Source organism: Cyanistes caeruleus, chromosome 31 (genome assembly GCF_971803275.1).
Source record: "Cyanistes caeruleus chromosome 31, bCyaCae1.hap1.1, whole genome shotgun sequence".
Taxonomy (NCBI): Eukaryota; Metazoa; Chordata; class Aves; order Passeriformes; family Paridae; genus Cyanistes; species Cyanistes caeruleus.
In genome coordinates, this window is record NC_141731.1 from 3003219 (window position 1) to 3027341 (window position 24123).

Here is a 24123-nt window from a genome sequence, read left to right on the forward strand (position 1 = left end):
CCAAGGAATTCCCATTGTTGGTCTGTGTCCCAGTGGATGTTCCCGCCCCGGTGTTCATCCAGGTGCCCACAGGGAGCCAGGAAGATGTGGAGCCTCCCAGCCAGGTGTCTTCCCAACACGCATCACCAGGACCACGGATCACCAGGGCTCTGCCCAACGGGGGTCACTGGGGATCATCCAATGCCCATCCTCCCATGGGGGATGGAGCTGGAGCAGCGCACGAAGCTCTTCCCGCACTCGGGGCACTCACAGGGCTTCCCTTACTGGTGCCTCCGTTGGTGTTGGGACAAGTGAGCGCTCTGTGAGAAGCTCTTCCCACACTGGGGACACTCGTAGGGCCTCTCCCCACTGTGGATGCGCTGGTGCCTGACGAGGTTGGAGTTGCGGTTGAAGCCCTTCCCGCAGTCGGGGCAGCGGAAGGGCCTCTCGTCTGTGTGTGTTTTCTGATGACTGAGGAGATTTGACCTGGTCTGAAATCCTTTCCCACACTCGGGACACTCGTAGGGCCGTTCCCCTGTGTGCTGGCGCATGTGGGGGATGAGATGGGAGGTGCAGTTGAAGCTCTTCCCACATTCCAAGCACTTGTAGGGCCATTGCCCCGTGTGTACTTGGTGGTGGATGAAGAGGTGGGAGGTGTGGCTGAAGCTCTTCCCACATTCCAAGCACCTGTAGGGCTTCTCCCCGGCATGAAGCTGCTCATGGACCACCAGGTTGGATCTCTGGATGAAGCCAAGGGGGGGTCTTTTCTCCTCAGAGCAGCCTGGGATGGGTTTGGAGCCCCTCCCTGTGGGGGATCCCTTTGGCATTTCCTCCCCATTGGATTCCTGCCCCTTGGAGCTGCTCAAAACGGCCTCGTCCACAAGGTTCTGCTGCGGGGATTTGTCCTCCCTGGTCTCCCTCTGCAGCTCAGTGCCTGGGGGAGGAAGGACAAGGGGAGGAAGGGACAAGGAAAGGAAGGAGCGAGGAAGGAAGAAGGGAAGAACAAGGAGAAGAAGGAGGGTAGAGAAGGATGAAGGAGTGGAAGAGACAGTAAGAAAAAAGGGAAAAAGAAAGGGATCAAGAAGGTACAGAAACAAGAAGAGGAAAGAACAAGGGGAGGGAGGGAGGGAGGGAGGGAGGGAGGGAGGGAGGGAGGGAGGGAGGGAGGGAGGGAGGGAGGGAGGGAGGGAGGGAGGGAGGGAGGGAGGGAGGGAGGGAGGGAGGGAGGGAGGGAGGGAGGGAGGGAGGGAGGGAGGATTTGTCTCCAAGCCACAGGGAAGGGGAAGGAGCTCTGCCCAGTCTGTCCCTGGCAGGACGGCATCTGCAGCAGGGCTGTCCTTCAGCCGGGGGCCATCCTGGGCTGGGAGATGGAGCAGAAGAGAGGGGGAAAGGGGCAGTGACTTCCTCCTCACCTGCCTGGGGGTCCCAGAGCATCTTCCTCTCTGCCTCCTCCATTTGTCTAATGCTTGGGCATGAGAAGTCTGGTTTGGGGGGAAAAAAAGGGGTGACCACCTAGGATTCAGGGTTCCTCCTGCCCAAGTCCATCTCTGGAAGTCATCAGCCATGAAAATCTCCAAAGCATCAGGACTGAGAGATAAAAATCCCTCCCTGCGGTTTCTCTTCCCTGGGGTCCCCACTTTGGTGTCCCAGGGCTTCCCCCTCTGCAGGCTCATCCCTTCTCCGGGCTGCCCCTTCTCCAGGCTCCCCTCACTCCCGGCTCTCGGGGTCCCCCCTCTCCAGGCCCCCATTTCAGGCTCCGGCACTCCCGGGGCTCCCCCCTTTTCGCTGCTCCCCTCCCCCTGCCGGTACCGGGCATCTCAGCTCAGCTTTGGAGTCCTGCAAGATCCAGACATCGCTCTGCCCGGCCCGGCCCCAGAAAAAGGAACAGGGGTCCCCAAAGCTACTTCGAGTGAGCTCCAAATATCCCTTCCCCTTCAAACAAATCCTGCCAGGACGGCCCAAGACCTTCGGGGCGAGGTTCCCGTCCCCGGTGAGCTGCGGGCTGCGGGGCCCGATGCTCCCGGCGCGAAGGGGCTGCAGATCCAGAGAGCGATGGACGCACGTGGGGCCTCCTCTGCTGCTCCTCTTGCAGTTCCTGCTCCTCCTCTACCCCTCCTCTTCCTCCCGCTCCTCCGCTTTCCCCTCCTTGCCCTCCTCCTCCTCCATCTCTCGGCTGCTGGCGAGGAGCTCTGGGGTGAGCGGAGCGGGGCCGGGAGCCGGTGGGAAAGGGCTGGGAGAGGGGGATGAGGGGAGCTGGGCCAGGGGGAGAGGGGTTCTCAAGGAGGGGCTGCCAGTTAAGCCCAGGAGCCCCAAATCCCCTCCGTGTCCTGCCAGCCCCTGCCCCTGGCGCTGTGGGGGCCGGGCCGTGCCCCAGTGCCGGCTCAGGGGGTGCTCCAGGCTGCCGTGCTCCACCTGGCAGCTGGAGCTGAGCCCGCATTGCCGGGGGCGGTTTCCAGCAGCACCAGGAGCTGCTGGCTCCAGTCCCCGCTGGGGAGCACGGCAGTGGCCAGCACGTGGCCCGAGAGCTGCTGCTGGCCCTGGGAGCAGCTCAGCTGGATGTGGGCAGGGGAGAAATCCATCAGGGAACAGAGCAGGCGGCCGGGGCCGGGCTGGGAGCTGGAGGGCACCAGCGAGATGGACACGATGGGATGGGCAGGGGGCTTGGGGACCCCCCAGTGCAGATCTTCCTCCCTACAAGCCGCAGGGAATCGCTCCAGGGATCGAGTGCTGCGGGACGGGGAACCACGTTTCTTTCATGCCAGCCCCACCTTTCCCTCTCCTCTCTCCCCCTTTCTCATCCTTCTCCCAGTCCATTGCCCCCTCACACTGCGATTTGCGTTTCCCAGCACCCTCCCCCACGCTTTGGGGGGGTCCCAGCCCTCTCTTTTTCCCACTCTTTCCCCTTCCCAATCGTCACTCCAATCTCCAGCCTCCTCCCCCGTGCTTGGATTTGGGGGTTCCAGGCCCCTCCTGCTCCGTCTGGGGGTCCCATCCCCCCTTTCACTCAATTTGGGGAGATCCTAGCAGATTTTTTTCTGTGAGGAATCCCTGAATTACAGGATATTTGGGGTGTGGGTTTGAAGGGGGACAGCTCTGTCTGGCATTTGTTTAACCCATGGTCTGCCAGGAAAGCACGAAAACGTTTCCCATTCCCATCCTTTCCTCATTTGGTCTGGTTCATGAGCTGCTTTCTTGTTTCCTTTGGTATCTGTTCTCATCTATTTGTCAACAGCAGTTTGAGTCATTTACTTTTCCAGAAATTCTGTCTCCTTCTGCTAATAGATAATGTGATCCCATCCCATGGTGAAATGTTGTGTTCCTCATCTGAGTGGATTGGTTGGGGGGAAGGTCAGGAGCTGGAGCTGTGTGGTTGGTTATTATTTCAATGATATCCTATAATCTGATTATCCCAATGAAATGAGAAATGGTTTCTCTGGTACCTGATGTGAATTCATCAGGGTTCCCAGGGTCTGGTCCATGGTGTTGCAGGATTTGTTCTGGTGGTCGTTCATCTTTTCCCCATTTCTGGGTGCTCCCTCCAGCCAGGGCTGCATCAATTGTCAGCTTTTCTCTCATTAAATCATCACGTACTTGGATTCCCAACTGATTTCCCTGAACTTGTGGTAGTAAATAAACCCCAGTGGTCTGATACACCCTATATAACATAGACAGAGACAGCACATGTTGGAGTGGGGACAGGGATGATTCTCCCTCACTTGTTTTAGTGAAGTTTTCACAACATTCTCCATTTTCTGTTTTCCTTTGCAGCTTAACCAATTTCTGCTGCAGAGTCAGATATCCTCACAATGGGCTGTGCCTTTATCTGTGCAAATTCCATCTGTGCAAGCAGGCAGAGCTTGGGCTGAGGGGCAGAAAGAATCAGCTCAGTTCCCCCCAGGTAGGAAGCCTCATGTCCATTGTGCAGGCTTTGGCCCATCGGTGTTAATTTGCATTTCTAAAGCTCCTCTCCTGGCTGCCTGGAACAAAGCTTCTCTTCCAGGGCAGTCATGGGATGATTCACATTTGTTAGTGCCACAATGTGGTTGTTTTTTGTTTTGGTTTATTTTTTTAACAGTACTCTAATAAGTGTTTATGAGATAAAGGCTCACCTTTAAAGCTCTTCTGGTTTTCAGAAACAGCCTAAAATTCAACATCCAAAAACCCATATAAAATTTTTGCCATCACTATGAGCCAGGCACAAACATTCCCAAAAAATTTTCAAGGCAATTGAATTTTTCCTACTTCCCTCTCGGCCTAAAAATTGATTCTCCCTACCTTGGCCCAAACTGAACTGACAATATAAAATCAGGATTATTACAAAAAAAAAAAATCGAATGCTGTAATCCTTTCACTGAAACTTTGCAAAAATCAAAAACTCTCCCACAATGTCTTTAGTGCTAGAGAGTCAAGGCACAACGTGATTCTGGCCAGGATGTGCAAAAGAAATCATTAAATCCACACTTAGGCTGGGTGTGCTGTGAAAATCATTCCATGACACATGAGTTTGACTAGATTTTTCCTAAATTCATACAGTCTGACCCCATAGAAATCCATTGGTTTAATGTTCATTGGTTTGAAGGTGTGGAGTTGTTAGGATTTGGTTTCCTGTTGCAGCCGGATTTCAGTGCCTGTGATGGGAATTAGGTGGGCACTCCTGGATTTCCTGCTCAGCCTTTTCCAGACCAGGTGTCTCCAGCTGTGCCTGGGGCAGTGTCTGGGGTAGATGTTGGTTGATGTTTGCTGCTGGGTGTTGATGTTTTGTTGATGGTCGTTATCTTGGTGGGAATCTTTTGGGCTATTCCCAGTCTGTTGAGATGTTAATTTCATCTCTGCTGAGTGGTGGAAAAGAAACATTAAAATTCCTTTCCCCAAGGTAAATGCAAACCAAGTGCCTTGAGAGAAATAAGATTTGAAGCCATTTTCAAGTTGGTCTATTTTGCCAGCAGCTAATCCCAGGCAGGGCAGAGTGTGAGTGGAATTGAGAGGCAGAGTGGAATTGTCCCGGTGCCTTCCCCAGCAGCTGTGGCGAGGGCAGGCACAGAAAGGCCTGAAGGTGCAAGAGTGAGAGCAAGGATTGTCCCGCAGTGGCTGGAGATGGCAAAGGAGGGTGCCCAGGCCGAGGATTTGAGCAGAGGATCTGTGGGCAGGCGCAGGGGCTTCCCCCGCTGGGGAGCCCTGGCTGCTGCTGCGTTGCCTTCAGTGCAGGCTCAGGGGTGGCCTGTTTAATATTCCCTTGCAATTCACATTTCTGAGTCTGCAAGAGCCATGGCTGGGGCATCACTCTTTTTTATTTTTTTCATTTTGTTGAGTTTTGTTCTCTTTCTTATGTCCACTCCATAATATTGAGACTATCTAGGGCTAAAAAAGTCACAGAATGATCTGGCTAGAAGAGAGAATCCTCAATTCATCTCCTGCAATTCCCTGTTAATTGTAGGAATTGTACCAGCTCCATTTTAGTACTGGGTCACATTATTTCTGAGATTCCTTGAGCCCTCTCAGGGTCAATACAATACAAAGCTTCAGTCAAAATAGGTCCCAAATATTTAACCATTTTCTCTACCATTTGCTCTTCCTTTTTTTTCAGAAAAAGCAAAGCAGCAAAGCTGCTTTTTAGCCTGAAAATGAAGCCATTTCACAGAGGCTTCCTCTACCTCTTCTCCTTGTTTTTCTGGCTGGATCAAGTCATCCACATCCTGCATTAAGCCAGTCCCTGGGGGTGAGGTCAATTCCTTTGATATTTCCTGCAAGGCTTGCCCCAATCAGGCCGGTGCTTCCATGCATCCCTGCAGAAGGACCGTCCATGTCTTGAGCATTTTCCCTTCTAGCTCTTGTTGCCAGCCCAAGGCAGAATTGTGTTTGCATCCTCTGTGAGTGGGCAGATCCCCAGAAAGCATCTTTTGCATCAAGTTGTGAATGGCAGCAGTGTGAGGAGGGCACCTGGTTGAGGCTGGTGTAAGGATCTGAGAGTGTGGGGTGCCTCGGTTTCATCATCTCATTTCTTCTTCTTGGGTCCTGCAGCATTCTGTGGATTCCATTGGATTTCTTGTTTGGCAGGATAGGAGCATTCTAGGGAGCCATCCCTGGCTCCCCAAGCCGTGCCTTGAGCAGGACTCCCAGACAGGCTGTGAGCCCTTCCTTCCCTCCCTTGGAACAGGGGATTGCTTTTCGACACCTCTTGTCCTGGTTGCTTCAGGGAAATTTGGAGAGGCTCCATATCTAATTTTGCCAATTTGCCTGGGGCTGCCCACACTTGTGGGTTCGCTTCAGCCTAGGCTCTGCCAGACATTTGACACAGAGGTACAACAGAACCAGCCTCTGTATCACCTTTTGCAACATTCATTTGCAATCCCAATTTAGCCATCAAATCCCTTCCCACTAAGTTACAATCACAATTGTGAGCAAATAAAAATTCCTGCGTTTCAAACCCGTCCCCAACATCTGCTAATAGTGGCTGAATAAAACACACCCACTCATCTTTCCCACTTAGTGCCTTAATTAAAATATTCCCTAATTATTTTCCATCCTTAGGTTTAAGATTCTGAGTGGATGGAGAGGCCCCTGTGTCCATCAGGAAAGGTCTCCTCTGGATCCAGAGCCACCCTGGATGTTCCCAAGGGCTGCAGTGTGGTGGGTCCCTGGTGGAATGGGAGCTGTGCCACCGCTAAGAATGCGTGTCCATCAAGGGCTGGACTTGCTGGTGCTGAGGGTGCTGCTGTCTGTGCTTGCAGTGTCCTTGTGCCCTGCAGCTGGAAGGCTGATTCCTTGCCAGGGGCTGTTTGGGTGGGCTGTGCCCTGGCCAGGAGGGCAATGCCTGTGCCAGGTGCTTTGGCCGAGGGTGTCCCCTGGGTGCTGGGGCCCCCTTGGGCCCTGGGCTTGATCCCTCAGGGGCTGTAGGAAGTGTGCCATGGCCTTTGCCTTCAGCTTGGCCTTTTGCTCATCCCTTGCTGCATTCAGCTGCTGAGCCTTTGTGAGCAAGTGCTGCAGGGGCTTCTTCTGTCGCTGCTGCAGCCCCCCTCAGTGCCTGTGGGTGCTCATCCTGTGGCAGCTGCTGAGCTTTCTGCAAAATCCTTCCTTTCTCCAGGGACCCAGCAGGAAATGCTTAAAAGATCATGTGGATCCTTGCAGGTCTAATCGCCATTTGTGAGCTGTTCCTTCCTCGTGCTGGCTGTGCTGAGGCTCCCCTCCCCAGCCCGTATCCCCGAGCCGGTCCCTGTCCTGCCGCAGTGTCCAAAGGCGGCCCCCCCGGCGGGCAGGGCCGGCAGCTCCACGGGGCCGGGCAGCGGCCGGGGCGTCCCGCAGCCTCCTGGGGGCCGGGGGCCACTGCCGGCCCTGCCCGGGGGGTGCTGGGCTCAGGCAGCGCCCGGCGCTGAGCCCCGGCTGCCCCACAGCCCCGGCCCGGCCCCACAGCTCCCCACAGGCCCCCAGCCCGTGCTCCCGGTGCCACAGCTCTGCGCCCGCTCCTGCCGCTCCCAGCTCAGAGAAACCCCCTGAAATCCTCACCTCCTTGTTTTCCTGTCCTCCAAAACTGGGATACAAAGGATCTGAGTAAGCAAGCAAATTTGGAGGATGAGACCCTTCTGAAAATCCTTCCAATCCTCAGTATTTCTTTCTTCCTCCTCTTTTCCATTATCCTTTTTCTTACCCCATGGATTCCTCCTGCTGCTTCTTGCCTTAAGCACATTCCTGCACACTCCCCTTCAGCCAATCCCTTCCCAGTACACCAACACCATCCATCCCCTGTTGTCTAAATCCCTTCTGGACTTCCCTTTTTGCCCCCCCGGGGTGTCCATGTCCTTAATTCCCTCTGGGAGAATGAGCAAACGACCTCACCATGCTCCCATGGGACCCTTGAGAGAGATTTTGGGATCCTCATCCCTTTTGCTGGGACCCCATTGTGGCTTTCCCTTTTGTCCCCTCCCTGGGTGCCCTGCCATGTTCACTCCCTGAAGATGCCACTGTAGTCACTGCTGAGATTTTCAGTGCTCTCTCCCTGCCGACTCTTGAGAGCCGCTCTGATCCGTCACTCGTCTGTCTCCTGCTCACTCTCGGGTACCCAATCAATGCCCGGTGCCGCCGCCAGCCGAGGGAGCCGATCCCCCAAACTGGGTGAGGCCCCTTCAGCTGCACTCACTGCCCGCCGGCCCGGACGGTGGAAGGAATTGCGGAGGAGCCCCAGGGTGTGTGGAAAAATTGACATCCCCAGAGGTTTCTGTCCAAAAGGAAGGCAGAGGAGTCCTGTAAAAGTAATTTCATTCAGAAAAAAAGGGAGAGGCCATGGGACATTTCCCATGGGGTCTCTCCAATTGTTGGCAGACACAGCCTCCTTTTCATTCTAATTTTCTTGGCCACATCTCCCTCTCCCTTTCCCCACTGGCTGAAGTCCTGGAGAGGCACAGACTTCCCAATGCACCTCCTACATACCCCCTTAATATGCACCCCACTTTTGTATAGCTAACGATATTGATGGCTGTGTTAAGTCTTTGTTGTTCTTCTGGAAGTTGATGAATTTAGCAGGACCTTGGCTGAGCAGCAGTCTGTGTCATCAATTAATAACATTTTGTGCAGCTGATGGCTCCTCCTGTCACTTCCTTATGTCCACGTCCCTGGCCCTATGTGCAATGAGGTTGAGGGGATGAGTTTGTAAAGAGGCTTTGTTGTTGTTCTTTGCTGGGGTTGCCCCGTTTTGGGGCCATCCCCCCTGGATCAGGGTGTCCCCCCTTGGTGCAGGCGCAGGGCTCAGGCAGGGCTGAGCCAATCAGAGCGTGCGGCGCTGATGACTCATCAGTGTCCAGGCAGAGCCGCAGCTGCCAGCGTTCCCCAGCTGGAGCCCAGCTGCGCCCCTCCCCCCCGGGCCTTGGCGCCCCCCTGGAGGGGAATTTGGGGAGGTGGGAGGGGGGAGCGCCAAGGCCGGGCCCCCCCGCGCTGTGGTGGCGGGAGCGGCTGCAGTGGGGAGCGAGTGCGGGCGGAAGCGGCCGAGAGCCCAGCGCTGCCCCAGGCCGAGCTGGCCCAGCTGCATCCGTGCCGCTGCGGTGGGATGCTGTGGGACTGGGGGGGAAGAGGGAGGCGGCAGTGGGTGCTGGGCCTGGGGGCAGCAGGAGAAGGGAAAGAGAAGCAAGGTTGAGGAACAAAATGGTCAAAGGATGCACGTGGGAGGAGAAGGTGGGATTGTGCAGGCATAGGAGGAAGAGGAGTGTGAGGAAGAGAAGGGCCACAGGAGGAGGAAGAGCAGGAAGAGGAAGCAGCACAAGGTTCCTCCCTCCCTATATATGCAGTTCCAGGAGTGTTGCCCTGCCCACAGTCAGCAGGTGATTGAGGAGCGGGATCCGCAGTTTTCACAGGGCTGAACCTTGGTGTTTCTGAGCTTTATTGGGCTAAATGTTGGTGCTTTGTCTTTTTGCAGGGGCTGAATCTTTCTCTTCTGCAGGGAGTTTTGCCTGAATTTGGTGTTTGGCTAGTTTGTCATCTTTGTTTTGATATTTGGAGGATGTCTGGGCTGAATCTTGGTATTTTGGTTTGTTACAGACACAAGATGCCCAGTGACTTTCTGAGATGACCTTGGGCAAGGAGGAACCCCCAGCCCAAAGCGCTCTCCTCTCTTTCTTTCTCCTAATCTGGAATTTTCATTCCAGAACTGTGTCCAGATGGAAGAGGAGGAGAAAAAGCCCCAGAGATCCCGCATGAGGATGGGCTGGAAACCCAGTCCAGGGAGCTGCGAGGAGGAAAGATCCCCCCAGTGCCAGGAACACGGCCAGAGATCCAGCCGGAGCTCAGAGCTGGGGGAGAAGCCCCACAAGTGCTTGGAATGTGGGAAGGGCTTCAGAAAGAGCTCTGACCGGGTCCGGCACCAGGTGATCCACACTGGGGAAAAGCCCTATGAGTGTGGGGAATGTGGGAAGAGCTTCAACCGGGGCTCCAACCTGATGAAACACCAGATGATCCACACTGGGGAACGGCCCTATGAGTGTGGGAAATGTGGGAAGAGCTTCAGAAGTATCTCTGACCTGATGATACACCAGGTGATCCACACAGGGGAACGACCCTACACCTGCTTGGAATGTGGGAAGAGCTTTGGGTGGAGCTCCAACCTGAGGGCACACCAGCTCATCCACACTGGGGAGAGGCCCTACGAGTGTCCCCAGTGTGGGAAGAGGTTTCAGACCAGCTCCACTCTCATCAGACATGAGCGGATTCACACAGAGGAGAGGCCCTTCCGCTGCCCCGACTGCGGGAAGGGCTTCAAGCACAACTCCACCCTCACCACCCACCGGCGCATCCACACTGCGGAGAGGCCCTACGAGTGTCCCCAGTGTGGGAAGAGCTTCTCCAGGAGCTCTAACTTGACCCAACACCAACGGAGGCACCAGTAAGGGAAGCCCTGCGAGTGCCCCGAGTGCAGGAAGAGCTTCGTGCGCTGCTCCAGCTCCATCCCCCATGGGAGGATGGGCGTTGGATGATCCCCAGTGACCCCCGTTGGGCAGAGCCCTGGTGATCCGTGGTCCTGGTGATCCGTGTTGGGAAGACACCTGGCTGGGAGGCTCCACATCTTCCTGGCTCCCTGTGGGCACCTGGATAAAAGCAAGGGAATTAAAATCCAACTGGATACAGAATGACAATGGGAATTGTTGACTTTCAATCCTTGAGAACCTTTTGCCTCAGGAGCTGTGTGGGCAGAGAAAAGGGGGTGACACTGGGCTTGGGGGGCCCGAGGAGAGCACACACGCTCTTAGGGGGGGGGAGGACACCACCCCTAGGACCCTTTTTCACCTTCCTGTGCAGGCAGAAGCCGAGCCCCAGTGCCAGGAAGACGAAGCCCAACACGGAGACTCCAATCCCCATCAGCATCTTGCTGTGGGCAGTGTTTGACGGCATCCCTGGGAGGTCTGCAGAAATCAGGACCCCCAAAACTTCTCACAGACACTTCAATCCCCTCCAAGCACCCTCCCAGTCCCTTCCAGCCCACCCAGGACCCTCTGAAACCTCTTTCAGAGTCACTAATTTTAAAAAATTAGGTATTTTAGAAAAAGTGGAGATCTTAGCTAGAGATAGGCCTTGCCCGAACTAGTTAGAGTTAATGATGAAGTGAGAAGCAGGATTTGAGATAATGAATCTCAGGTAAAAAATTACTTGTCATTGTACGTTTAGAGGTGCTTATAATGAGAAAAGAGAAACTGATAAACGGGTTCAGGAAGATCACAGACCTTACATCTGGAAACCCATTTCAAAGTCACAAGGGAGGAAACTGGAGTTGTACCAAATGTCATTTGTAATGTCAACCACTGTAAAGGTAGAAAGGTGAGAGTGAGGAAGAGCGGTTTTCCTTCATCTCCTGATGAACCCTCCACACCAAAACGACCCCCTCCTCAAATTAGGGAGCCAACCATGCAGGCGTAATGACATTAAAATCATTACCATGAATTCTAATCCGAAGTGGCACATGGGACGTGATAGCATTATGCATATGCATTAGTATTAATATGTATTAGTATTTTGGATATTTAAGACTTTTGTAAATAAATAAACACTGGAATCTTTTGTCAACTTGCAGTGCGTATTAAGGGGTGACTCCTGCCCTCGCCCAGTGCTGTGATTAAACATCCACTGTGTAACTTTAAACTGTTGGAGAGGTTTTTTGTCCATTAACAGATTGATGTTGATACTGGATCAATATTGCTATTTTGGTAAATCACTGCCAGTCTCTTCCCAGCCTCCCCAGGACCCAGCAGAGCCCCTCCTGTTCCTCTCAGGATCCCACAGCCCCCTCCCAATTTCCCCCCACTGCCCCAGGACCCCCAAACCCTCTCCCAGTCCCTTCCCAGCCCCACCAGGACTCATCAAGACTCCTCCCAGTCTCTTCCCAGCACAACCAACCTCATCCCAATCCCTGCTTTCCCATCCCCAATCTCCTTCCAGCTCCTCCAGGCTCACTCAAATCCCTCCCAGTGACACCCAGCACCCCCAAACTCCCTCCCAGTGTCCACCAGGACCCCCAGAACCCCATCCTACCCTAACCCAGCATCCTTCAAACCCCTTCCCAGCCATCTTAAGCACCTCAATCCCTTCCCCAGTTTAAACCAGTCTATCTTAAACTCCCTCCCAGTTCCTCCCAGCACACCCCAATCCCCCTCTGGGCCCCCCAGTGCCTCCCCCGCTGCCCCCGGCGCTGTGGGGGCCGGGCCGTGCCCCAGTGCCGGCTCAGGGGGTGCTCCAGGCTGCCGTGCTCCACCTGGCAGCTGGAGCTGAGCCCGCATTGCCGGGGGCGGTTTCCAGCAGCACCAGGAGCTGCTGGCTCCAGTCCCCGCTGGGGAGCACGGCAGTGGCCAGCACGTGGCCCGAGAGCTGCTGCTGGCCCTGGGAGCAGCTCAGCTGGATGTGGGCAGGGGAGAAATCCATCAGGGAGCAGAGCAGGCGGCCGGGGCCGGGCTGGGAGCTGGAGGGCACCACCGAGATGGACACGCTGGGATGGGCACTGGGAGTGAGTGGGAACAGAGTGGGATCAGATGGGAAGGAACTGGGAGAGATGGGAGACGAGTGGCGTGGCATTGAGAGGGAGTGGGAATGGACTGGCAGGGACTGGGGTGACGCTGAGAGAGATGAGAGTGGGTACTGGGACACTGGAAGAGAGTGTGGAGGTCTGGGAGTGAAGTGGGAATGAACTCGGAATAGACTGGGAATGGGCTAAAAAGGAGTGGGAGGGACTCTGGGGCCTCAGGGCGGGACAGTGGTGGCACTGGGCAGGACTGTGGTGGCACTGGGCGGGACTGTGGTGGCACTAGGAGGGACTGTGGTGGCACTGGGAGGGACTGTGGTGGCACTGGGCGGGACTGTGGTGGCACTGGGCGGGACTGGGAATGAAGTGCGCGGTGCTCGCAGGCCGAGTCCAGCGCGGGGCTCTCGGCTCTGTGGATCTGCCCGGCAACTGATGAGTCATCAGAGAGACGCGCTCTGATTGGCTGAGGGGCGGCAGATCCACGGAGGGGCGAGATGGACAGGCGGGGTCACTGGGAGAGGCTGGGATGGACTGGGAGAGGCTGGGATGGACTGGGAGAGCCACGGGAGCCACTGGGAGGGACAAGGGACCCCGGGGATGGGCAGATGGAGGGCTGAGGGCTCTGGGGTGATTCCCAGGGAGGTTTGGAGGGACACGGCCGGGCCCCTCTCTGTGCCCCGCGAGCAGCGGCCCGGACAAAAAAGTTCAGGTGCGGGAGGAGGTGTTTCTCAAGATTGATTTTAATCCTCATTCTCCTGGTCTGATTTGCTCAATCCTAAATTCAGTTCATTTCCCCAGATCGGGCTGTTGTGCCCCTGATGGTGATCCCTGAGTGACCTCTCCCTGCCCTTGTCCCGACCCACGAGGATTTGGATTTGTTTCAGTTCAGTGGAATTCATGGTGATTTGGGGGGAGCTGGAGCAAATCAGCTGGAAAGCACAGTGGGCTTGACAGGGACTGAAGCAGGGCAGGAGTTGGGGCTGCCTCGAGTGAGCTCTCACAGTGTGAACCTTCATGGGGTCTTTAAGGGAATTTTGTTGAATTTTTATATTCTTTGTTAAAAAGCAGAATCACAAGGGGATCTCTGCTTTCAGCTTGAAATGATGGGATGGAACGTGGGCACGGGGACTTCTGTAACTTCAAATTGTTCCTTGACACTGGACACTTTAGCTTTGGCAATCTGAAGCCCTTCAGCAGCAATGTCTCTGCCACCCCCTGGTTTCTGGCTCAGACCCAGCTCGCAGCTTGGACAAGGTCTGGGCTTTGTCCTCTTGAGCTTTGGGAGCCTCCCGGGAAGCTCCAGCCCTCCCCAGCCCACCCTTGGGAGCACTTTTTCTTTTCTCTCTCCTGACAATTTTATCCCCAAAACTGCCGTGGGAACGTTGTATCCAAGCACATCCTCCAGCGCTGCACTTTCCTCCTGTGAATTCCCTGTGCAGGGAATGTGTCTGTGCTTTTCCCTGCTCTGTTCACTGACAAACAAACCTGAGCCCGTGGGACTGTCAGAGCTCCTCCATGCCATGAAATCAGGTTGTGTTTCTCATGGCATGTTCTGGAGGAGCTTCTCTTGGTGTGTCTTGTGCTGCTGGAAATGACACAAGAGCCAGGAGGGAACAGAAGCTGCTGCTGCCCGTTGGCTCAGGGCCAGGGAACCAAGTTGTGCTCCCGGGCAGTTGGGCCCTGCTGGAAGCAGAGCCGCGTTTCCCTTGAGCAGCTCAAGCTTGTGACAGCTCCAAACAGGAAACCTCAGCAGAAAACTCTTCCTCCAAACTCAGCTGCTTTCCCTCCTGCAGCTGTTTGGGAAAGAGCCTCAAAGCACAGACTCTGCTGGGAGCCATTGGTGCATTTCCTCCCTCCCGGCAGCAGCAGCTCCTGAGCCCTTCACGGGCTCCTGGCCCTTCGCAAACCCTTCAGCTCCCTTGGAACTCTCAGCACTCACTAACATATGTATTTCTTTCATATTTAAACTGCATTTAAACTTCTCTTTTTCTCTCCTCTCTATCTTTTTAATCTCCTCTTTATCTCCTTTAATCCCATCAGCACCAGTAGGATGGGGATGGAGTCCTGGGGTGGGTGTGGGATGAACTGAGGATCCAGCAGAGAAGGGCAAGGCAGAGGGGAGAGGACTCAGCCAACCCTTCTCCTGCTCTCTCCTCCCCCAGGCTCCAGCTAAAGCAAGTCAGACTGGAAAGGATCCCACAAATGCTGTGTTCTCCTTCCTCTGAGCTTGGCTGGGGATCCTCAGCTTCAGCCTGGTGCAGTGGCTGAGATTCGCTAATTTGAGTTTTTTGGCTAAAGCACTAAATAATGTGGTGGGTTTAGCGCTGGCTGAAATCTCCAGGGCCCTTACTCATTTCTCACTGTGAGATATGGATTAGGAGAAGGGCAAACCAGGCTTACAACTTAGAAGGAATAAAGAAACTTTATTAACAGGACTGTAAGAAATAAGAAACCAGAATAAAACCTCCAGAAACCTTTTCTCTCCCCAACCAACTTTTTCCTTTCTCAACTGACAGTGTAGGGACAAAACTTGGGATGTTAATGCAGTACCAACTATACGATAGCCTTTTCATCAGTATCTGTAGGGAGAGGAGTTTTCTCTTGTTATTCCATGGAGAGTTGTCCACAAGAAAAGACTTTTCTTGTGCTTTTTCCTTTCTATGAATAGCAGCCACCCAGGGCAAAACTCTGCCATCATGCCTTCCGACCATTTCCACACCACTCTGAGGTGTCTTCATGGGCCATGAACTCAAGGGGTATTATTTTAAGGATTCAAGAGTTATTCTCTTCATCTGTCTTGGTGATCATCTCTGGGAACAGAAGTTTTCTTCTTCTCTCCCTGGGGACAAAGGATCTTCATCAGCTCTCATCTCTCTCTCTCTGTTCACGCATCTCATGGGATCACAGATACTCCAGCACCTGCTTGGCTTCATCAGTGGATACCTTTGCTCAGATTTACACTTTGAATCCTTCATTCTCCCCAATACTCTTTCATTAATGAAAGGAGTTATTTTTCAGAACGTTATTGTCCATCTCCATGGCCCTAGCAAAAGACTATTTCAGCTCATTAAAGCATCTCCTCATTCTCCTTCCACCTGAGGCTTGACTCTTCCTCGTACTGACCTTGATGTTTGATGTTGTCTTTTACGTGTCGATCACTCCCACTTTGCGCTCTCTGGAGAGGGGATGAAGTCTGCAGGTCTCATCTGTGTAGTGAAAGGGTTAAACGTGGCCCAAGGTGTGGCAGGCATTCCTGGTGTGGGATTTCAGCTCAGCAGCCCCTGGAAGGCAGGGGACGGTTTCCAGCTTGGAGCCGTCTGTGCAGGCCATGGCGGGGATGGGCGAGATGTCAGCAGCCGTGGCCCGGCCCAGCTTAGGGCCGGGGTCCCCCTGGGGAGGGCTTCAGCCACCCCACTGGAATGGGACTGGGAGGGCTTCCCGGGAGGGGCCACAGCAGAGCCCGGCCTGGCCTGGGGCCGGGGCAAGTCCCGCAGTCTCCATCCCCCCAGCCCAGAGCCACTGGGCTCCAGCCCAGCCCCCCCAGGCCACACAGGCCGCGGGGAGCGGGGCCAGCCACACCACAGCTCCAATACCTTTCCAGGCTGCAAACAAAAAGAGACAACTTCCCCAGCTGGAGCTTTTAAAATGTGCTATTCACAAAGGTGATCTCACTTTTCAGTGCTGCAAAATGCTGTCAGTTCTCAGAACTGGCCGGCTCTTGGCCTGATCTCAAGCAGAGAGAAACTCCCAGCAGCCGCTCTCAGAGAAATCACTTCTGTGGGTGTTTTCTGCTTTTATCTCTAAAATGCCAAACCACCACAGCTGGCCTGCTGGGAAGGGGTTCGGTGCCCCCTCCCCACCCCTTGGAGGGCAGAAAGAAAGAGAGCTTCCCACGTTTCTTTCCGCTCTTAAATCTGTTGTCATCAAAGTGTTTCCAGCTTTTCTAATTGGCTTAGCAATGGGCCTGTTCTCAGAGCCAGACAGTGATTGGTTTTGTCAGGCATGGAGAAAGCTTTTAGCAGCTCCTTTTAGCAGAAATAGCATTCCCATGGCTGGCTTCTTCCCTCCTCACCAAAATTTAACCCATGCAAAACCAACAAAACTGGCCACTGGTGGTCCTGGGGCAGGGGAACCTGCAGGCTTGGAGAAAACTTGAAGAACTTGTGTGGAGCCATTCAAAAATGTAACGTGGCTTCATATCTAGACACACATCTAAAACCCAGCTATTTCTCTATTCTTTTTCTTTTCAGCTGAGAAAGGAAGTCACAGGTGATGGGGTCTCTATTCCACATCTCTTGGGTCCCTGCCTCGTAGCTCCCAATTTGGATGAAAGTTACCCATTTGGTCCCTCTGGCTTCCTCCTCCCACCATCTCCTACATCTTCCCCCATTCTTCTGTGACTTTCTTCTTCTCTTTCCTTATGACCATTGCAGCCTCATCTCTGTGGCTCACAAATGTGCCCAGGGGGGCTCCAGGGGTGAGGCACAGGCCCACATGCTTCTTTGAGATGCCCCAGCAGTGCTGCAGCAGGCTGATGGCTGTGCAGTTCCTTTGGTACAGGAACAGGCATTCCTGGGTTTAGTCAGAAGCATCAGTGGCCAAAATCCCAATTTCCTTTGGTTTAGTCCCACCTCAGAGCTCAGTTGTGGGGCAGGATGTGGGTGCTTGGGGCACTGCAGCGCATGAACGATGCACGGTCCCCAGGGGTGGTATATCTGGAAACATTTATTACAAGTGTACATCACTTTTGTGCTGTTTTTCCTATTGGGTTAGAATAGTGTGAGCCTGGGTAGCCAATAGTATAAATGTTCAGATGGCTGCTAAGGAATAATAGTCATGATCAATTCCATATTAGCAACATCAGTTTTATTTCCCCAGGAAAAGCACTTGTATAACAATTTCTTCTGCAAACTACTCTGCTTCTGCTACTTGTTTCATTTTAGAAACTCTGTTCCATCCATCCTGCCTTGACTGAGGAGCGATCTTTGTTCTCTTAGGACAAGTTCTCTTTGTTTTCTCTCTCCACAGGGCAGTCTTGGAGTTACTCTTGGATCTCTTCAACAACAGGGTTTGGCTCATTGTCAGGCTGTAAATAATGAGCGGTGGGACCACTGGTGCTGTGAAGTCGATTTATTGCTGGAATATATCAGAAAAGGTCTCAGTCTGAAGGCATGAGATTTTGGAGGGGTAACAAGTGGGCCATAGCTCAAAGGTAGTCACGAGTTCCTTTGTTACACAGCAATATATCACATTTTGGCCCAATGGACAGCTGACATGGAGTTTATTATTACTTAATCACCTTTCACCTTTGCCAAGTTCTGCTGCACTGTGTCTGCTTTTCACCCAATACACTGCTAGCTCACCTACACACATGTGCTTCTTAGGATAATATTTAGATTCATAGCTTACTCTATAAAATCACACAATTACAGTTGAAAACTCTCCACTATCTCACTCAATACAGTTTTTTATTTACTTATGGCATATTCTTACTTGCAGCTATAGGAACATAAGCTTATGAATTCTCGACTCAACGTCTGTGAACCTTTAGCATTGCATGAACCCAAGCTCCTTCCAAGGCTGTAAATCAAACCCTTCAGTATCTGTGGAAGTTTATGTCATTTCCCACAGCCCAGCAAAGGATTTGTGACACTTTGTGACAGAGGAGAACCTGCCAGGCAATTTTGTGTTTGCTGTAGGGAAGGTTGGGTTGCTCTGCATCAATTCCCAGAGCAGCGCAGAGCATTGGCTTTGTGATGTCAGGGCATGGATGCCACCTTGTCGTGGTGACATCCCAAGGTTGCCTTGGTGCACGGAAGGCCTCAGGCTCAGAGCAGCTCTTGGGCTTGCTCAGTGCAGGAGCATCCTCCTGCTTGAGGCGTTTGTCAGTGGGCAGCTGCACACTGACAGGAGCCTTGTTTGTTCTTGTGGTGGAGCAGAGTGTGCAAACTGGCACAGCAGTGCTACAGTGATGGAGCAGCTCGCTGTTGCCGTTTGTGCCATTTATGTCATCGGCTACTCCGGCTATTACCTCACTAACCTGGCACGTAAGTAGAGGTTTTCCCTGGCTGGAACCTGAGCTGGCTTTTGTAGGTCTCCCTGCTCTTTCTTAGTGACCGGGTTGCTATTGAAACACAAAGACCATGAGGATGCCCCTGGTTTGGTAAAGCTCCTGTCAACACCTTCAGCAAAACACGGGGTGTCTGTAGCCAGGGGGCTGCGGGCAGCATTTGCAGGGCTTCTGTTCCCTCCACGGGAGAGCCTGTGGCAGCAGAGTCTGGCATTTCCTCACTTTGCTGGCTCAGTCTCTTGGGGTGACTTTACTTTTAAGATAGCTCTGAGAGCTCGGGAAGTTGAAACTGCTGGAGGCTGATGGGAGTTTTTTCTCCTGACTAATTCCTGGCCATGGGTGAGAATTGGCAGCGGTTTTAACTACTGAGAAGTGAGATCAACCTGTGAACACCACCTGAAGATGTGAGGCCGGGAATTTCTTGCTCTCTTTGGTTTCTGGCTTCTGACGAGGTCACAGGGCTCTGTCTCGGCCTCCTCCCCCCCTCCAGGCCGGACAAGGCTGCAGAGGGCGGGGTGGGGGGAGAAACAGAGCCGGCCAGCCTGACTTGGTTTGCAGTTTCTGCCACTGAACTGAAACCTGACACCATCAACATCTGCAGCTTTAGCAAGATTTTAACTCTTTTACTGCCTGCATGAGACTTGCAGATTAATCCTTTCTTTCCAGAGAGAGGGAGAGGGAGTGATCAACCATCAACCCATCAAAGAGAGTGAAGAAAAAAATTAAATTTAGAGGGGGAAGAAAAAGAAGGAGATGCTTTAATAAGCTGAAATATTTTTCTGTTAAAGCTATGGAGATGGACAGTAGTGTTCTGAAAAAATCTCCTTTAATTCATAACAGAGTATATTGGGAGGAATGGAGTGTTTCACAGTGTGGATTTTGAGCAAATGATGAAGTAGTTGTGACACTGTGAGATGCTGGAACAGAGGGGGAGAAGTAAGAGTTGAAGATTTGGGGTTTTAAGAAGCAAAAAGAGAAAACTTCTGTTTCCAGAGAAGCTCACAGAGACAGATGAAGAGAACTTTTGCCTTTGAATAACTCATTCATAAAAATGACATCCCTAGACTCATGACCCATAACACACCTCAGAGTGATGGGAAATGGGAGGAGACAACTGATGGCAGATTTCCCGGCAGCTGGCATCAGAGAAATAGAAAGCTATGAAGAAAAATCGTTTTTGTGTGAAAAACTCCATAGATAGCAGAAGAAGACTTTTGTTTCTCTACAAAGACTGATGAAAAGACTCCAGCAGAAATTGGGACTGTTGTAAACACCAAAGTTCCAAAGTTTTTTGTCTCCATGTTGTCATGTAAACAAGAGAATGGTTGGGTAGTGGGGGAGAAAAGGGTTGTTCTGGAAGTTTTATTCTGGTTTCTTATTCTTGTAGTTTTTGTTAATGAACTTTCTTTATTCCATTTAAGTTTTAAGCCTGTTTTCCTCTTGTTCTAATCCATATCTCACAGCAAGAAATAAGTAAGTTTTCTAGTGATTTTTTAGTTGCTGCTTTAAACCACACCAGTCAAGCAGGACACCTTTGAAAATGCAGACTGGGAGATCTTCTCAGATGCTGTTCTAAATAGGCCACGGTTCTCTCCAGTTTTCTCAAAGAATTTGGTTCATTTTCCTTGCCCACTGCAGGTCATCTGAGCCGTGTGTTCAGAGGTGCCGATCCTGAGGTGAGTCAGAAAGGAACATTTGATGCTCCTGGTGTTTCAGAATTGTGCAGGGAACTGTGAGCTTGGCCTGTGGCAGTAGAGTGCAGAGGGCCAGCTGGGTGGGCTGAAAGAAGATCCATTTCCGTGTTTACAACAGCAATAGCAAAGGCATTGTTGGCTATTTCCTAATTTTCCATTGCAGAGCTTTAAAAGAACTCAAAGCTCAGCTTTGCAGAGAGAACGTTGCTTGCTGATAGTAGCCAGGGTGAACTCTCTAATTCAGAGCTATTTGCAGCCTGGCTGAATTAACCCATTTTAATTTAGTTGGAGAGACTTAGAATCCCATTGCTGTCAAAGCTGATGATTTGTGCTTGGTAGAGCTGGTTGTAGAAATCGAGCTGAAGAGAAATAAGGTTCTAAATGATAGGGAGCTGCCTGTCCCTAACTCCACCATCTGTCCACAGAGCCCAGAAGCAAGAGCAGACTCTGCTGGGGCTCCCTCTGCTCCTGGAGAAGAGGCCAAAGAGGAGCAAAATGAGCAAAAGGAGCACGAGCCTCCAGCTGTGGTCACAGCCCAGCCTGACCATGCCCAGACAGTAAGTGCCAGTGCTGGGTGCTGCTGTCTTTAGTGCAAGGCAGAGCTGCAAGTTTCTGAGCAGCCAGCACTTGCTGTTGCTGGCTGAGGATGCTGAGTGCTGGAGTCCTGCCAGCACCCAGCCATTCCCCCATCCCGTGGCAGCTGGAAATTGGGCTTTGAGCCGTCGTGCTGAGGCCCCAAAGCGCTGCTGCCTGCGGGTGAGCAGCTGGCTGCTTGGCTCAGGGAAGCTCTGTCTCTTGGCTTCTGCCAAGCCATGGCCAAGGCCTCACACGGCATTTCTGGGGCTCACAGGGCTTGCTTTGTTTGCTGTCCCTTTTTGGAAACCTCTGGATGACCTGGAGAACTGTTCTGCAGTTTTCTGGAGTAATTCTTCACTTCTGCAGAGTCTTTTAGGCCACCTGTCTTTTGGCTTTTGATAAGCTGCAAGGAGATGATTGTGTTGTCCATGAAGCTGTGGCCGGCCATTCTTGTCCTGTGTGGCCAAAGAAACAAACTGTGTAGTTCTGAAGCCTTCTTCTGAGGCAAAATCCACAAGTGGCAAGTTTCTCTTGATACGTTTTGTGGTGAAGTCTGCAGCTTTGGAAACTGGATTGGAGCCTAGTGTGGGGGCAAAGCTGCAAGTCCTTGAGTGCTGTCTTGTGTTGCTAAGAACCCCTTTAGAGATGGTTGTTTTTTCTCCTCAGAGCTGTTTTCCTCCTCCTGCCTCTTCTGTCCTGACACTCCCTGTTTAACCTCTAAATTTCTGCCTGTCCTAGTGAGGTGGGACAATTCCATGGTTTAGGTGGTTTTTGCTGACTTTGGTCATACATGCATTACATGACCCATGGCTTCCTTCATTGGCATCCCTAGGGGTGTGTCAATTAATTTGTTGGTGGGGCCTTTTGAGGATCTCTGTCAGTGCCACTCAGAATTCTCAGCTGACAAAAGAGGGAGGAGAAACACCTTGGTCCTCTTCCATATCCTGAGGTGGCCATAGAGGCTCTCTGACCTGCAGCAGAGGATCAAATTGCACACATCCTTGTCTCCTGACTGAGCAGGATTTCTAACAAGAGTGTAGATGTCAGAGGGGCAGGAGTGGCAGTGCAGGCCTCAAAAGAACATGAACTCCAGCAGTGTCTCTCCCAAGGGCTGAGCTCACCCAGGAAGCCCCTGCAGAGCCAGGATGGAGCTGTGGGACAGGGCTGGCTGTCAGTCACTAGGGAGAGACAAGCAGGACACAGCAGAAGGGGAGGGAGGCCCTTGAGAAATGCCCCACATTTCCTGTCAGCTGCCCAAGAGTCTGTTGGAGATTCAGTGCCAGATGGGCCCTGATTGCACTGCCAGGGTCACTTTGGAATCTGTGCTTCCCCACGGGCAGAGAACAAGGCAGGAGAACAGCAGCACAGAGCTTTGGGAACGTGGGAGCCCATCAGCCTTTGAGTCTTGGCCCACAAATGTTGGATGAGAAGCTGAAGCCCATCTTCTCTTGCTTTCTCTGCAGGTCCTCCTAGAGAAAGAGCAGGAGCAGATTGTTTTATCAGGACGGCCGTGCCAGCCTGAGGGAGAGCTGTTCCCAGCCCAAGAGCAGGAAGAGCAGCTGGGGCAGCAGGTGGAAGAGCCACTGGAGAATGGCCAGGTAAGCCTGACTCAGCAGGGGACAGAGTGAAGGGCAGGAAGAGGGGCATAAAACGCAGCTCTTGGGACTGAGCAGGCCACGAGTGCCAGAGGCCCTGAAAGCAAAGAGCCTCTGCAGAGATCAGCAGCGGGACAGGAGGTTACAGTGGAAGCAGAGGTGGGTAGGGAAGCAGAAAGAAGTGACTGAATGAGTGTGATTTTGAGGCTGAAACTGAGGAAGAAGCTGAGCCTGATGGCAGCTCCCAGGCACTTGCTCTCCATTTGTGTGTACAGAACATCGAGGCAGAGCCCCAGGCAGAGCTGCCCGAAGCTCCGAGGGCCATCGTGGCAGTGAAGAGGAGGCCTGAGGAAGACAGAAGCATCCAAGAGGAGATGAATCTCCCCTGGCAAAGAGGAAATCAACAAAATCAGGTGAGTGACAGAGTGGCAGACACTCCACTCATGGAAATTCCTCTCTCTGGTTCCTCACAGGCCTCTGATGAGGAGCTTCTGGCAGAGCTGCAGGAAGCTGAGGCTAGGATCAGGGCAAGGGAGGAGAGGCTGGAGGAAGAAAGGAGAATCATCAAAGAGAAATTCCATCTCCTCGCTCAGCAGCAAGAGGCTCTAGAAAATCGAGTGAGTGAAAGAGCAATAGGCACAGCAGTCACTGCAGTCTGGTGCTTTCTGCCCTTCTTGCCTTTCCTCTGCAGAGCAGCAGGGGGTGGGCTGATGCCTCTCAGTGCCATCCTGCTGTAGTGTCTATCCCAGCTGCTTGGAAGGACATTTCCTGCTGTGCTCAATCTCAGCTGCTGCCCTGGACAGTGGCACCAGTCATTTGCCCCTTTTGCCAGCACTCATCTCAAGGGATTCCTGCTGGCCTGCTCCTGCTCTCCTTGTTTCTTCAGGGCTTTTTGCAAGTGAACTCAGTCCCCCAGACAGATTTGGAATACAAGCTGCAAGCTGTCTGTATCCCTTGGTGAATCTGCTGCTGTCCTGCTCTTTCCCTTTGCTCACAGTCAATGAGCCTTGGCACACAGGGACAAGCTGTGGTCTCTGACTGCTTTGTTCTCTTTGACTTGAGGTGGACGTGTTGATATCTCACCTGGCAGCCTGCGAAGGCTTCCAGCAAATGCCGGCTGATGAAGAGCCCCAAGGTCGGCGGGAGGCACAGGTACTGTCCCAAGCACAAGTGCTGCAGGCTGAGCACCTTCTGAAGATGGTGCAGGAAAAGAGGACTGAGGGGGAGGAGCTCCAACATTAGAACAAGGAGCTGCAAATGTGTCTGCAGCCCTTGGAGGGGGAAAGGGATCCGTGGGAGGAAGTGCAATGGTCGTTGTTGCAGTCATCCTTCAGAAAATCCAGGAAAATGGAATATGAAACTGGCCATCAACTTGATTAAAACCAACCTTGGGTTTTGACCATTTGGTTCCAGAAGTGGGCATCCAAAAAATCCAGCTGATGAGCTTTGCATGTGGCTAACAGCAACTTCCTAAGGGCTTGCATTTGAAAAGGGAACTCGGGGTAATCTCTGCCAGCCAGCTTCCTGACACAAACTCCTTTCTTCTCGCAGATCTACACAGGCTCTTCCATTCAATCTGCTGCAGCAGCAGCAGCAGCAGCATCTAAAGGAGCCTTTGTTCCCCAAGCTGAGCAGTGGAGCCAGGGCAGTTTGTCCATGTCCAGCAGTGACACATCTGCTGCTCAGCTCCAGGAGAGCCTGGGAGACTTCGTGGAGCAACTG

At 52.8% G+C, this 24123-nt stretch overlaps 2 protein-coding genes across 2 annotated transcripts in view; one reads left to right on the forward strand and one right to left on the reverse strand.

The window, feature by feature from the left end:
• Positions 1-230: 230 nt before the first annotated feature.
• LOC147648726 (uncharacterized) lies at positions 231-932 on the reverse strand (the record flags this gene model as incomplete). The annotated part of the gene is made up of 1 exon (XM_086866490.1): positions 231-932. A coding segment is annotated over one exon (672 nt), but the record flags the coding sequence as incomplete, so codon positions are not given.
• A 17361-nt stretch (positions 933-18293) lies between these two features.
• Positions 18294-24123, forward strand: part of LOC147648727 (uncharacterized) — a 53315-nt gene continuing 47485 nt past the window's right edge. The window contains exon 1 of the mRNA XM_086866504.1: positions 18294-18406. The gene's annotated coding sequence lies outside the window, so the exon portion shown is untranslated. The remainder of the gene's footprint in view (positions 18407-24123) is intronic.